The 12,891-nt window shown below is 50.9% G+C and overlaps 1 protein-coding gene across 17 annotated transcripts in view; it reads left to right on the top strand.

Moving 5' to 3' along the window:
- The window catches only part of PLEKHA6 (pleckstrin homology domain containing A6), a 200,321-nt gene that overhangs the window by 153,260 nt on the left and 34,170 nt on the right, over positions 1-12,891 (top strand). For 16 of the 17 annotated variants that reach the window (XM_049858329.1, XM_049858326.1, XM_049858323.1 and 13 more), the window contains 4 exons: positions 3,489-3,593; positions 4,266-4,338; positions 8,034-8,134; positions 11,453-11,655. In XM_049858329.1, the coding sequence (XP_049714286.1) occupies positions 3,489-3,593; positions 4,266-4,338; positions 8,034-8,134; positions 11,453-11,655 (482 nt within the window). The remainder of the gene's footprint in view (positions 1-3,488; positions 3,594-4,265; positions 4,339-8,033; positions 8,135-11,452; positions 11,656-12,891) is intronic. The other variant, XM_049858324.1, reaches the window with a different exon arrangement.

Genomic DNA, 12,891 nt, shown 5'->3' with positions numbered 1-12,891 from the left:
ATGTCATCTTTGGTGAAGTGCCTGTTCATATCCTTTGCTCATTTTTAAATTGGATTATTTGTGTTTTTGTAGTTGAGGTGCTGAAGTTTTCTATAAATTTTAGAGATTAGGCCATTGTTGGATATGTCATAGCCAAATCTTTTTTCCCATCTCTAAGTTCTCTTTTTTTTTTCTTTTGGAGAAGTCTTTTTGGTAAGTATAGGTGTTTTAATTTTTAGGAGATCCCATTTATCTAGTTCATCTTCTGATGTTAGTACATTTTTAATTATGTTTGATATTCTATTTATGCACATATATGACTCAAAGACAACAGGTTTGGTTTTGGAGTGTTGTCCCTATTTTTTCTTCCATGATCTTTATAGTTTTAGGATTTATATTTAGGTCTTTGACCCATTTTGAGTTAGTTTTTGTGTATGGTGTGAGGTATGGGTCCTGTTTCATTTTTTGACAAATGGACATCCAGTTTGCCCATGCCATTTGTTAGAGAGACTGTCTTTTCCCCATATAATGGACTTACCTCCAAGCTTCAGGTTAGCAGTTGAGTACAAACTGTACCACCTAGGGACCTACCTAGTTTTGGGGAGCTTCATTATAGAGCCTGATTTCTTCTTTCCTCCTTTCTACAAATATTTACTAAGTGCTTATTGTGACTGGACACCTTGCTAGGCTCTGTGATAAAGACATGAAACAAAAGTCCCTCCCTGCAAAGTGACTGGAAGTCAGTGGTTACACAGCAGTGTGACAAGTATTAGACTCTAAGAATGTACAGAGAGGAGGGAGTAGCTAACTCTGCTCGGGGTGGTTGAGGAGGTTTCATGGAACTGGGGAAGTCTGAGGTAGGATTTAAAGGATGAGTTGATATTTGTCAGTGGGCAAGGGAGGGTGGGGCTTTCCAGCCCAAGAAAGCATGGTGAGCAAAGGTGTTGGGCGGTGGGAAAGAATCATTTGTCATTCACGTGACCAGAGCCAGTGTGGTCTGTCTGGTAGGGTGGCAGGAGGTAGGTCGTGGGCCTGGACCAGATCTTCCAGACCATCCTTGTATGCTGTGCTGAGGAGTGAGAGGTCTCTTCTAAGTGAGGAGAGCTAGTGAGAAATTTTAAGTAAGAGAGTGACAGGATTGTGCTGGGTTTTAGGAAGATAAACTTAGTTCATTGTAGAGAATGGACAGGAAGAGGAGGGGGGACCTATCTGTGAGGCAACAATAGAGGAACTTGAGAGGAAAGGATTTGAGTACTATTAAGAAGATAGCACCGTCAGCCCTGTATAAAGGATTGGATAAAGGAATGGCAGAAGGCGGGGATCGTGGGAGGTGATTCAGAATTCTGGCTCGGGTGACTGGGTGGGTTGTAGTACCATTCACCAAGATTAGGAATACGGAACAGATTTGGACAGAAAGGAAGACGCGTTTGGTTTTGTACTTATTTAATTTCTGTGGGACAACCAGTTGTAAAATGGATATGGAGCTAGCAGAGAGATGGTAGGTACGGATTAAGGAATTTTCAGCCTGTTGCTGGCAGTTGAAGCAATAGGTATAGGTGAGATTATCTAGGCACGACGCATAAGGAGAAAAGTGTGGATAAAAGGTTGGTTGAGACCCACCAACACTTAGCGTAGAAGAAGGGGAGACTGAGGAAGAGTGGCTGCAGATGGAGGTATTGAAACAGGGAAGAGTTGTATTGTAGAAATCAAAAGAAGAGTTTCAGGAAGAATAGGGAGGTTAATATTGTCCGATGCTTTGAAGTAGGCAAGGAGTGAGCAGCCTTAATGCAATGACGTTTCAAGAGTGGTTTCAGCAGAGAGGTAGAGGAGGTGTAGAAGTAAATGGGAGGGAGGGAGTTAGGACTTCCTGGTAGTTTGGCCCTGAAGAGAGAGAAGGAAGAGTAGAAAGGCAGTACCTGACAGTGGACAGCAAATGTAGGGCTGAAGGGGGATTTCAGATGTGTGTGAGTGTATGAGGTATAGCTGGGAGGTGCAAATGGCAGCTTGACTCCACCCAGAGGTGCCTTGGAAGAAAGGCCTGGCAACCGACTTCCAAAAACTCAGCCACTGAAAACTCTATGGAGCACAGTTCTACTCTTGACACACAGAGGGTCACCATGAGTCAGAGTCAACTCCACAACAAGTGGATTTGTGTATGTGTGTGTGTGTTTAATGGTGGGTGCATGAGAGAGACAGAGATGCTTGAAGATGGAGCGACTTGAGCGTGTTTGCTGAGGAGAAGGAGGCAGCAGAAGAGGAAAAGTTGAAGATAGTGATTTGAGAGGAGACAGTTGTTGGAGACAAGGCTCAGAGGTGGCAGGTCAGAAGCGTTAGCTTTGAAAAGGAAGATGATGCCTCTTCTGTTGACATTGGAGCAAAAGAGGCAAAGATAGTGGTGGTAAGGGCAGTAATTTTCTAGGTAAAACCAAAAAAAAAAAAGAAAAACCCAAACTCGTTGTGGTCAAGTTGGTTGCAACTCACAGGGACTCTATAGGACAGAGGAGAACTGCCCCATACGGTTTCCAAGGAGCGCCTGGGGGATTTGAACTCCCAACCTTTTGGTTAGCAGCCATAGCTCTTAACCACTATGCCACCAGGGTTTCCATTTAAGGAGGTGTGAAATTGAGGAAGTGCATCTCTGATAGCCTCCATTTTCTCTGCGAAGAAGGAGCAATGTCCACTGTCGGGAGGGTGGAGGCAGGGGAGGTTGGAGGGCCTGGAGAATGGTGAGGGTGTGGAGTTGGGGTTGGGGACTATGGGTCTGGAGTACAGTGTGATTTTTCTCCCAGCTCTGTGGTATGTTGGGCATGAGAGAATGAACAGGCCTCTGAGAGGATAATATAGGGGAATCTACTCATTTACTCAGGTCCTACGAGCCGGAATCGACTCTACGGCACTGGGTTTGGTTTTTGGTTTGGTACTCACAGCTCAACAGGTTCCAAAAAGTGTGAAAGGGGTAGGGAGTGACGGCCGTAGTGAGAGGGTGGACTAGGAGAAAAATGGGGAGTCTTATTTTCTCCTCAAAAAATGCTGTGAGACAGGCAGGACTGTTAGCTCAAGTCCCATTTTAGAGATGAGAAAAGAGAGCCAAAGAATTGAAAAGCTGTGCCCTTGAGTTAGGAGAACCTGGGTGATGCAAATGGTCAAGTGTTCAACCACTAATTGAAAGGTTGGTGGTTCGAACCCACCCAGAGGCACATGGACAAAAGGCATGGTCATTTGCTTCTTAAAGGTCACAGTCTTGAAAACCCTATGGAGCACAGTTCTACTCTGCAACACATGGGGTCACCATGAGTCAGAACTGACTCACTGCCAACTGATTTTGTTTTGGTTTGTTTTCCCTTGAGTTAGTAACACTTCTGAGAGTCACACCTGGGCCTCTTAGAAGGGGGCCTCTGGTAGAAGGCAGGCTCTACAGGAGTAGCCCTAGAGAGACACAGCTCCCAGCAAATGGGCCAGAAAGGAGAAGGGGAAGAAAGTCAGGCCAGGTTGTCTGTCTACCTCCCCAGGTGACTCGCACATCCCGCAAAGCCATCACCTTTGGCAAGCGCTCACACTCCATGAAGCGGAACCCCACTGCCCCTGTCACCAAGGCAGGCTGGCTCTTCAAACAGGTGAGGCCTCCTCTGCCATGCTGCCACTGTCCTCACTCTGTGCTCATTGCTCTGGAGTTCCTCAGTGGCTTTAACAGTCTCCTCTCGTCGCTCTGGGAATGAGCTTCCTCAGTGTATAAAGGCTCAGAGAAATTAAGTATCTCCCCAAGGTCACACAAAAAAATTAGTGTTAGATTTGGGAATCCAGTCAGGTCTCCTGATGGGCAGATGAGGTGACTTTGAAAGGTGCTAGGTCACCAACCCTGTAGGAGCACCCCACTGGCTCATTCTCAGCAGGTCCCTCTTGCTATGGGGAGGGTGTCTCCTTCAAGTCTAGGGGTTCCCTCTATGGAGACTGCAGGGAGGGTCACTCTGTCCTCCAGTTCCCCCGCACTGACCTTGCTGCTATCCTTGTCTGCCTTGTGCGCCCTCATCCGGGCTTGTCTCCTGCCCCTTTTATCTTTCCCGGGGAGGCTCTCAGCCCGAGTGACAGAGCTGGAAGGTCACAGGCAATAATCTAATGTCAGTTCCCTGCCTCTGAGGCCTCACGTGGGTTGCTCTCGTTAGACACAGAGCTGCACTGAGAGCCAGGACGTCCTTATAATGAGTGCAGCCCTCTTTCCACTGCAGCCCCTCCCCCCTCCCCCGCCCAGCTTACGGTCTCTCATGCCTGTCTCTCCATGTGTCCTGCAGGCCAGCTCCGGGGTGAAGCAATGGAACAAGCGCTGGTTCGTCCTGGTAGATCGCTGTCTCTTCTACTATAAAGGTGAGCCTGCCCCTTGGGCTAGAGGGGCGGTGGGAAGCCAGGGTTCACCACTTTCTCGTTCTGCCATGCTGCTGGGCTCTGCAAGGAGCCCTGATGGCACAGCGGTTAAGCACTTGGCTGCCAAACAAAAGGTTGGCATTTTGAACCCACCAGCTGCTCCGTAGAAGAAAGATGTGGCAACCTGCTTCCGTAAAGGTTGTAACCTTGGAAACCCTCCGAGGCAGTTCTATTTCGGCCTGTAGGGTTGCTGTGAGCTGGAGTCAACTCGATGGCTGTGGGTTTTACTGGACTCTGCTTCGGGTGGGCATGGCTGGGGGAGGGCAGATCTCCCCACTGTAGTCCCAGGAATCATGGCAGTGGGAGAAGGACAAAGCTCACTCACTCATCCACTGACACATGTCCACACACACTCACACACACACACACAGGCATGTTCACACTCACTCACAGTCACACACTCACACTAACACAGTCACTCATTCACTCACTCCATATTCAACACATATTTACTGAATGCCTACGAGGTTTCAGGCTGAGTTCTAGGCACTGGTTGGTGGTACAGCGGGTGCACAAGGCAGTCATATGGATGATGAAGTCCCTGAGGGGCTGGGAGAGAGAGAGGAAAAGAGGAAGACCTGTTCGCCAGAGACATGCTACTTGGACTTTTAGGCCAATCTTCCTCCTGTCCCAGTGGAACATACGACCTCATCCTCCACAAAGGCGGGCATTTTGTTAGCTTTGTACACAGCTACACCCACAGCACATAGTAGGTGCTCAATCAGTGTCGAAGAAACGAATATCCCAGCTTCTACCTGCTTTGCTCACTCCTACCCTATACCAGAAAAGGGCAAAGATGTGATGTGGTCTGCAGACAAAGCTGTGCAGCCGCCTCTAGGAAGTTATTTTAAAAATATGTACATGATGTCAAGCAGGCACCGAGGGAGATAGCAAGGGCCCATGACAGTAGCAGTCACCTTGTGCTGACGCCTGTGAGGAAACAGGCGTGGAGGGTGGAGAGAGGGTAAAATTATTTTGAAGCGGGAGAGGCTATTTCCTTTGCTGGCTTCCCTGGTGAATGGCAGTGCCCTGATCTCTCCAGAGCTCCAGGGAGCAATTTGGTGAATCATTAACTTTGGCAAACAAGGCTTGTACACAGTGACCCCCTAGAAGGCTGCTGCCCCTGCACCCTGAGTTGCTGCCGCCTGAACCCCAAGGAGAGAAATGAGGAGGAAGCTGAGTATAGAGGGTATGGGTCACAGAGGGAACCCCAGGTTGGAAAGAAGAATCGGCCCAGGCTAGGGGCCAGCTGCTGGGCCCTGGGATACAGGACAGTGTGGAGCCAGAGTGTGAAAGAACTGGGAGGAAAGCCAGGGTCTCTGTAAAAGAGGGACTTTGGGACTGGCAGTGAGGGTTGTTAGCTGCGGTTGAGTCAGCCCCTGACTCCTGGTGACCCCATGCACAACAGAACAAAACACTGCCCAGTTCTGTACCATCCCCATGACTGGTTGTAGAGCAGACCATTGTGATCCATAGGGTTTTCACTGGCTAGATTTTGGACATCGATCACCAGGCCTTTCTTCCTAGTTCATCTTAGTCACCTGTTCAGCATCATAGCAACACACAAGCCTCCACCAACAGATGGGTGCATTGAGGAGAATCAGACCTGGGTCTCCCACATGCAAGGCAAGAATTCCATCACCGAACCACCACTGCCTCATGGAGATGAGGGTAGGACCTCAAACAACTGAGAACCTGAAAGGGCAAGACACACTGAAATGGGGATTGCTGTCCACCAAGAGATGGTCCTAGGATGCCCCTCCAACACCGACCTGGCCTCTACTAGACAGGGACTCCATCTTTTCCAGAGGTTGACAACTTCAGCATCCCTGAAGACTCCCTGGAACCAGCCCCAAGTCTCTCCTGTTCCTTTGGACACTGTCCTCTGGGCACCATGCTGCAGTCTGGTCAGAGGCCAGGGCCTTGTGGGGGTGACAAATAAGATGATAATTGGGCTAGAGGAGTCTGTAGCCCTTACTAAGGTTTCTTCTGAGCCCCAAATTTGGGCTTTCCTGAGTCCAAAACACAGGGGTCAAACAGCAGTCCTGGGGACGTGGGGAGGGTCTTGCCATGGCCTCACACCCTAGGTCTCATGGCTGCCCCCACCTGGCCCTGCTGACAGCTGGGGTCTCTCCAGCTAATCCACCAGGCTTCTTTGGAGATCCAGGATGAATTATGTAGCAGCCTGATCCCGGGGCCAGGGGGCTGGGACGGGGGGGTGGGGGGACTGGGAAGTGGATCTGTGGCAGTTGGACAAAGCAAAGCCATCTGCTGGATGCCTGGGAGAACCCAAGATGCAGTTGCCCTGAGGAGCCGGATAGCTGAGGATGGCACTGTCCACTCTGCTGCACTCTACCATTACCTGGTCACACATGTAGCTGTGGGAATTGTCTTGTTTAGAGAGGCAGCGGGTCAGCGGAAAAGAGAAAGACCCTCAACAAGATGGATTGACACAATGGCTGCAACAGTGGGCTCAAGCATAACGATTGTGAGCATGGAGCAGGACCAGGCAGTGTTTCGTTCTGTAGTACATAGGGTCGCCATGAGTCAGAACCAACTCAACGGCACCTAACAACAACAACAACAGAGAGGCAGTGTAGGATAGTGGTTAAGAATGCTGGCTTTGGAGTCAGACTTCCTGGGTTCAGAGACCAATTCTACCACTTAAGTAACCTTGGACAAATTACTTAACCTCTCTGTCTCAATTTCCTTACCTATAAAATGGGGGTAATAATAGTCCCTACTCACAGGATTGCTGGGAGAGCTAAATGCATTAAGGCATCTAACTTCGAACAGTCCTTGACATACAGTGAGCCCCCCCAAAATGCTAGCTTTTATTATTTGTTTGCTTGTATGCTGGAATGAAGGAGTCCTGGTGGCATAATGGGTAAGCTCTTGGCTGCTAACCAAAAGGCTGGCAGTTTGAACCCACCCAGTGGCTCTGCAGGAGAACAACCTGGTGATCTGCTCCCATAAAAATTAAACTCAAAAACCCATTGCCAGCGAGTAAATTCTGACTTCTAGCGACCCTGTAGGACCGAGCAGAGCTACCCCATAGGGTTTCCAAGGTTGTACGTCTTCACAGAAGCAGACTGCCCCCTCTTTCTCCCACAGAGTGGCTGGTGGGTTTGAACAACCAGCCTTTCGATTAGCAGCCGGGAACTTAACCACAGCCTTGGAAATCCTGTAAAAACCCACACCAAACCCGTTGCTGTCGAGTTGATTCCAACTCATAGTGACCCTATAGGGCAGTTCTACTTTGTCATATAGGGTCTCTATGAGTTGGAATCGACTCGATAGCACATAACAACATATTAGAATGTTAGCTCCCTGAGCATGGGTATTTCTCTCTCATTCGCCACTACAGTGCTGGTGCCTAAAGTGTCTGCAGGAGCGCCAGCTGCCCAGCTCCAGGGAGTGTGCCCCTTGGAGCTGGGCGGTGCACACCTGGGTGGTCATATGTGGTGGCTCTGTGAACCTGACAAGTACAGATGAGCAACAGATATTTACTGATATTTATTGTCATAGGGCTGACATACTTCTCTCCCCTCCTCCCTGTATGTGTGTGTGTGCATGCACACACACACACGCACACACAGATGCACACACTCTCACTTTGGCCTCTGCTTCCCTGGCAGATGAGAAGGAGGAAAGCACCCTGGGCAGTATCCCACTTCTGAGCTTCCGGGTGGCTGCGGTGCAGCCCTCAGACAACATCAGCCGAAAGCACACCTTTAAGGTCAGTTGGCCTTCCTTTCCCAGGCCAGATGGGTAAGGGAGGCTGCTGTCTCAGAGCACACAGGGATGGAGAAGGGGATGGAGAGCCGTATCCCTAAGGAATCTCAAGTGGTGTTGGGCGAAGGGTAGGCAATGGCCCCTGGACTGACTACAGGATCATAAAGCTGAGTCTGTGAAAGGACCCCTCCTCTTCCTCCTTGGCATGTGGGTGGGCCAGCAGAGATATGCTTCAGTAGTCTCACAGTTTTTCCTGGGGAAGAGAGCCACACCCTGAGGCGGCGGACCATCTGCCCAGTGGCCTGGCACCTGGGGATCCCTCGCGGCAGAAGCAGGAGCTGGGGGCTGGAGGGGCTCTGACATCCCTTCCTGAACGGCTGCCTCCCACCTTGGTCCTAGGGGACAGGGCTCCCATCAAACTCACGTTTTCCATCTTTGGGGAAAATCTAGACTTGAGTTTCATTATAATCGAGAGAACACACCTAGTGTAGACAAAATTTGAACCAACAAATGCACAGGAAACTGGGACTCAGTGTCCTGCTCAGTGTCCCTCCCTCTGAACCCCCGGGGCTCCGCCCCACAAAGATGTGCCTACAGCTGGCTCAGCCGAGGCCGGTGTTTTTCCACATTTAAAAATTCATGACCTATTAAAACTATAAAAATCCCATGCCCTTAGTGTATTTTATGATGCAAAAACCAAATGTCTTTTTTGCTTTCCAAATATAAAATGATAATATCGACCATACATTTTTCTAAATAGAAACCCTTCTCTCTCCCGAAGCCATGATGTTGACTGATAGGTCACGCCAGGTCAGCGTCTGAGCTTAGAGCCTCAGAGGCCCTTGACCTTTCCTGTTCTTCAGACTGTGGTCACCTGGCCACAGAAAAGAGGTGGACAGTGTCCACAGGGGGCCAGGGAGGCGCTTCCAGGGCACATAGTTTCCAGCTGTCCAGGTTCTTGTATGCCAGAGGTGTGAACAGAATGAACAATTAACAATGCTCTGACTCCAGGGAGTCGGGTTCTAGCTGGGGAAATAGGAACAGGCTGTTTAACAAACAACAAACAGCCTTGCTATACACAGAGGCACCTGCACACAGCCAGCCTGCCTCACCCTCCCCACCAGACCTGTTCACAGACGTACGCACACACCAGCACAGAACTCTGCCGGCTGCAGTCGTTAGATCGATGTCCTGAGTGACTGACACTTGCCCTCCAGAACCCCAGATACCACTGCCATGTCCCCTCAAACGCCCTCCTCCCTCTCTTCCCCCAAGGAGGGCACTGCTTCTTTAAAACTCAACTCTGAGGGCTGTGCTCTGTGGCAACAAAGGGTTCTGATTGTGGCTAGGCAGTGGCCCTTCCCCAGGGAAGGGAGGGGAGCTGAGACAGACGGGAAGCTTGTCCGGCCAAGGCTACCAAAGGAAACTCTTGGATCGCTCATAACCAGGAGCCAGGAGCTATTCCTACCCAGCCTAATGCTGAATGCCTTAACCTCTTCCTAGCCCAGCCCTTGGGGGCTCCGTGGGCTTCACCCCACTGGGAGGCCTCCCTCAATTCTCTGGCCCCCTTTCATAGTTCCAGGAGGGCAGCCCGTTCCAGCTCCCCATCAATGGCCCTGTCTTCTCCCAGGCCCCCTGCCTTCCCGTCACAGGCATTTGCCCTGTGCCTTTGCGATCCTGTTTCCCGTGGGCGTGCTTCATCTCCCAGCGTGACCGCAGGCTCCTCAAGTGCACGCACCGTATCTCCTCCTTTGTGACTGGTGCCCAGAGCAGAATGGTGCACACACAGGCTGTCCACTACACGCTTACTGACTGATGAATTCACTCGCTGCCCCCTCCCCGACACACAAGCCAGTCCCTGCTGTGCTTCCCTTTCCTCCACAATAGCCCTGTTTTCTCCCCCCAGAGGGCTTGCTCTCTGCACCCCTATGCAGCTGAGCCTCCTTTCCTTTCAGCCTCGTGGTTTCAGCTGGCACCTCCCCTGCCCTCTCCCACACCCATCCTGACTTCTGCCCATGTGCTGAGCCCTCTGCTGGGGGGTGGAGATAGCCTGGAGCCACAGGAAGGAGGCCCATCCTTGCCCAAGGAGGATAGGACACGCCCTTGCTGGGCAATGGCTCACTCTTGTCAGAAAGAACCTGAGTCTGAGGAAATGAGGAGGTGGGGCGGGCTGGCACCGCAGTGGATGAAGTCCCAGAAGGGCCAGGCTAGTGAGCATTTGGTGAGTGGGCTGATGCCACTGTTCAGGACAGCGAGCACCTGGCTAGAGGAGCCCGGCCTTCTCTCCCTCCAACCCCAGAGACCCCGAGTTTAGCATCAAAAGGGTCTGAGGCTGAAGTGATGTACAACAGTAACCCGTGGAATGGAGTAAACAAGGCCAGGAAGAATCTAGCCCTGGAGCACGTTTTTCTTGTGGCCCCAGAGCTCTGAGTTTCACCAGGTAGACCCTCCCGTTCCACAGGCGCATCAGTTAGGGCCAGAGTGAAAGCACATCCTGTCTGCAGTTACAGAGCTGGACAGGGAGAGCCAGGATTAGTGTTTGGACCCCTGACTTACCCTCTACCACCAGCCCAAACTCCCTTGATGCAAACTCTCCACTCCCCCATCTTGGTGGGCCACACTGGGCATTGCTGGGTGCTGTCATCCCACTGGTGCCACCTACTAGAATGGGGAAGTCTGAATACCTACCCCCTTCGCTGTGCTCCTCAACATTGCCCACCTCGTCAGCTTCTGTCTCTGTCTCTGGTGTTTGGTTGACCTATTCTCTGCTTCTCTTCCTTCTGATCGTGTGAGGACCCCTCCTCTGGACAGGAGCTCTCTTCTGGGTTCCCGCCTGCCGTGCCTGCTCGCGGCCGCCAACTAGGTAGCGTGCCCCTACTGTATGCCAGCGCATGCCTCTTGCATGCCCATGGAGAGAGGGGCTGGACTGTCTCTCCTTATGGGAGAGACGGTGCCAGCTTCTTAATGGTGAAGCTGGGCGTGAGAATGGTATGTGCTCGGGGTGGGGGGCACCTTCCCAGACGTTGGGTAATTGCCCTTCAAATCAAAGATGGAATTTGAGGGGAGAATGGGCATGCTAATTGTCCCTCCTTCTTATGATCACCTCAGGTGGGACAGGTGAACTTACCTGAATATTGGGCTATTGAGTGGTATCCAGAGAGCCAGCCAAGGCAGATACCTGGATGCCAGCTGGAGCACCTGGGGTAGCGGTGGGCCACCCTCCTCACCTTGCCCTGAGCTCCATGTGGGGAAAAGTGCTGTAGGTGAAGGGAATGGCCTCCTGACCACCCATTCTGTGGGTGGTGTTGTCCTCTCCCTACAGGTGACTGTGTGCTGGGTGGACGAGGCCGGGGCCACTTCCACGCACTGCCTCTCCCCACAGGCCGAGCACGCAGGTGTCCGCACCTACTTCTTCAGTGCTGAGAGCCCCGAGGAGCAGGAGGCCTGGATCCAGGCCATGGGGGAAGCTGCCCGAGTACAGATCCCCCCAGCCCAGAAATCTGCACCCCAAGCTGTGCGCCACAAGTGAGTGACAGGGTACAAGGCACGGGGGGTGGTTTGCTAGAGAAAGAGGAGGACTGAAGACCTGCCCACTCTATGTCATCACCGAGTACAGCTTGGACCTCCAAAGAGCGTGTGAGTCATCTCCTTGCTTCCAAGCAGGATCCCCTTCACCCAGCTCTAAAAGGCAGGCACCTTCTCTATGCTTTAGGAGTCTCTGGTTGGCGTATATGGTTAACGTGCTCTGCTTTTAACCTAAAGGTTAGATATTTGAATCCACCCAGAGGCACCTCAAAAGAAAGCCCTAACTATCTACTTTTGAAAAATCAGCCATTGAAAATTTGGTGGAGCATGGTTCTACTCTGACACACATGGTGTTGCCATGAGTTGGAATTGACTTGACGGCAACCGGTTTCGATTTGGTTTTCTCTATAACCTAAGGCTCTGTGGGAAGAAGACTCAGAAATAGGGAACCTGCATACCAGAGCTTCAGGAAATTTTACTAGTAAGCTTAAAAATCTGTCCTACTGTTATTTAAAGTAATTTCCTATGGTTCAAATTTCGGTGGAAACAGAAAAAATGTGTTGCCCCTCTCTTGTAATAAAGTTCCACCTGGTCTCTCCTTCCTGTTATCCCAGACTAAGTGATCTCAGAGCCTGTGGCCTCTCCTCCCCTTCTCTGAGCTGGTGGAGGTCAAGGGAGAAGCCGTGTTCCACCAGGACCTGGCTGAGAGCCAGAGGTCAGGGTCCTCTCCTAAGTTTTCTCTGCTGGGCACAAAGCCTTTGGAAGAAGGTGGACTTGGGCTTGAATCCCAACTTGGCCATTTGCTCACAGTGTGACCTCAAGGTAAATTACTTAACCTCTGTGAGCCTGAGTTTCTTCCTCAAAAACAGGACTTAGAACCTGCCTTAGAACCCTACCTCATAGGGCTTTTGTGAGGACTAAATAGTATATATAAATACTTGCCATGTAGTCAGCACTCAGTCTGTGGCTGCCCCCAACCCCATCATCACGCCATTCACCCCATCAGCATCCGCAGCCTCAGCACCACCCTCTGCTTTAACTGGGTATGCAGTCTTGAGTTAAGTGTTAAAGGGGATCCAGAGGAAGGGCTTTTTCAGTATAGACTTCCAAGAGTCTATTCACATGTCCTAGAAATGTTTACCAAGCAATGTTTTCACAAGGACACTTGAATATGTCTAATTTGGCAAGCTATCGGGAGAAAATTGTCCCAAGTTTCCATCTTAGCGTCAACCAAGG

The sequence above is a fragment of the Elephas maximus genome, chromosome 18, assembly GCF_024166365.1.
Source record: "Elephas maximus indicus isolate mEleMax1 chromosome 18, mEleMax1 primary haplotype, whole genome shotgun sequence".
Taxonomy (NCBI): domain Eukaryota; kingdom Metazoa; phylum Chordata; class Mammalia; order Proboscidea; family Elephantidae; genus Elephas; species Elephas maximus.
The sequence above is the reverse complement of the archived record's forward strand: the minus strand, read 5'-3'. Positions and strand labels throughout refer to the sequence as shown.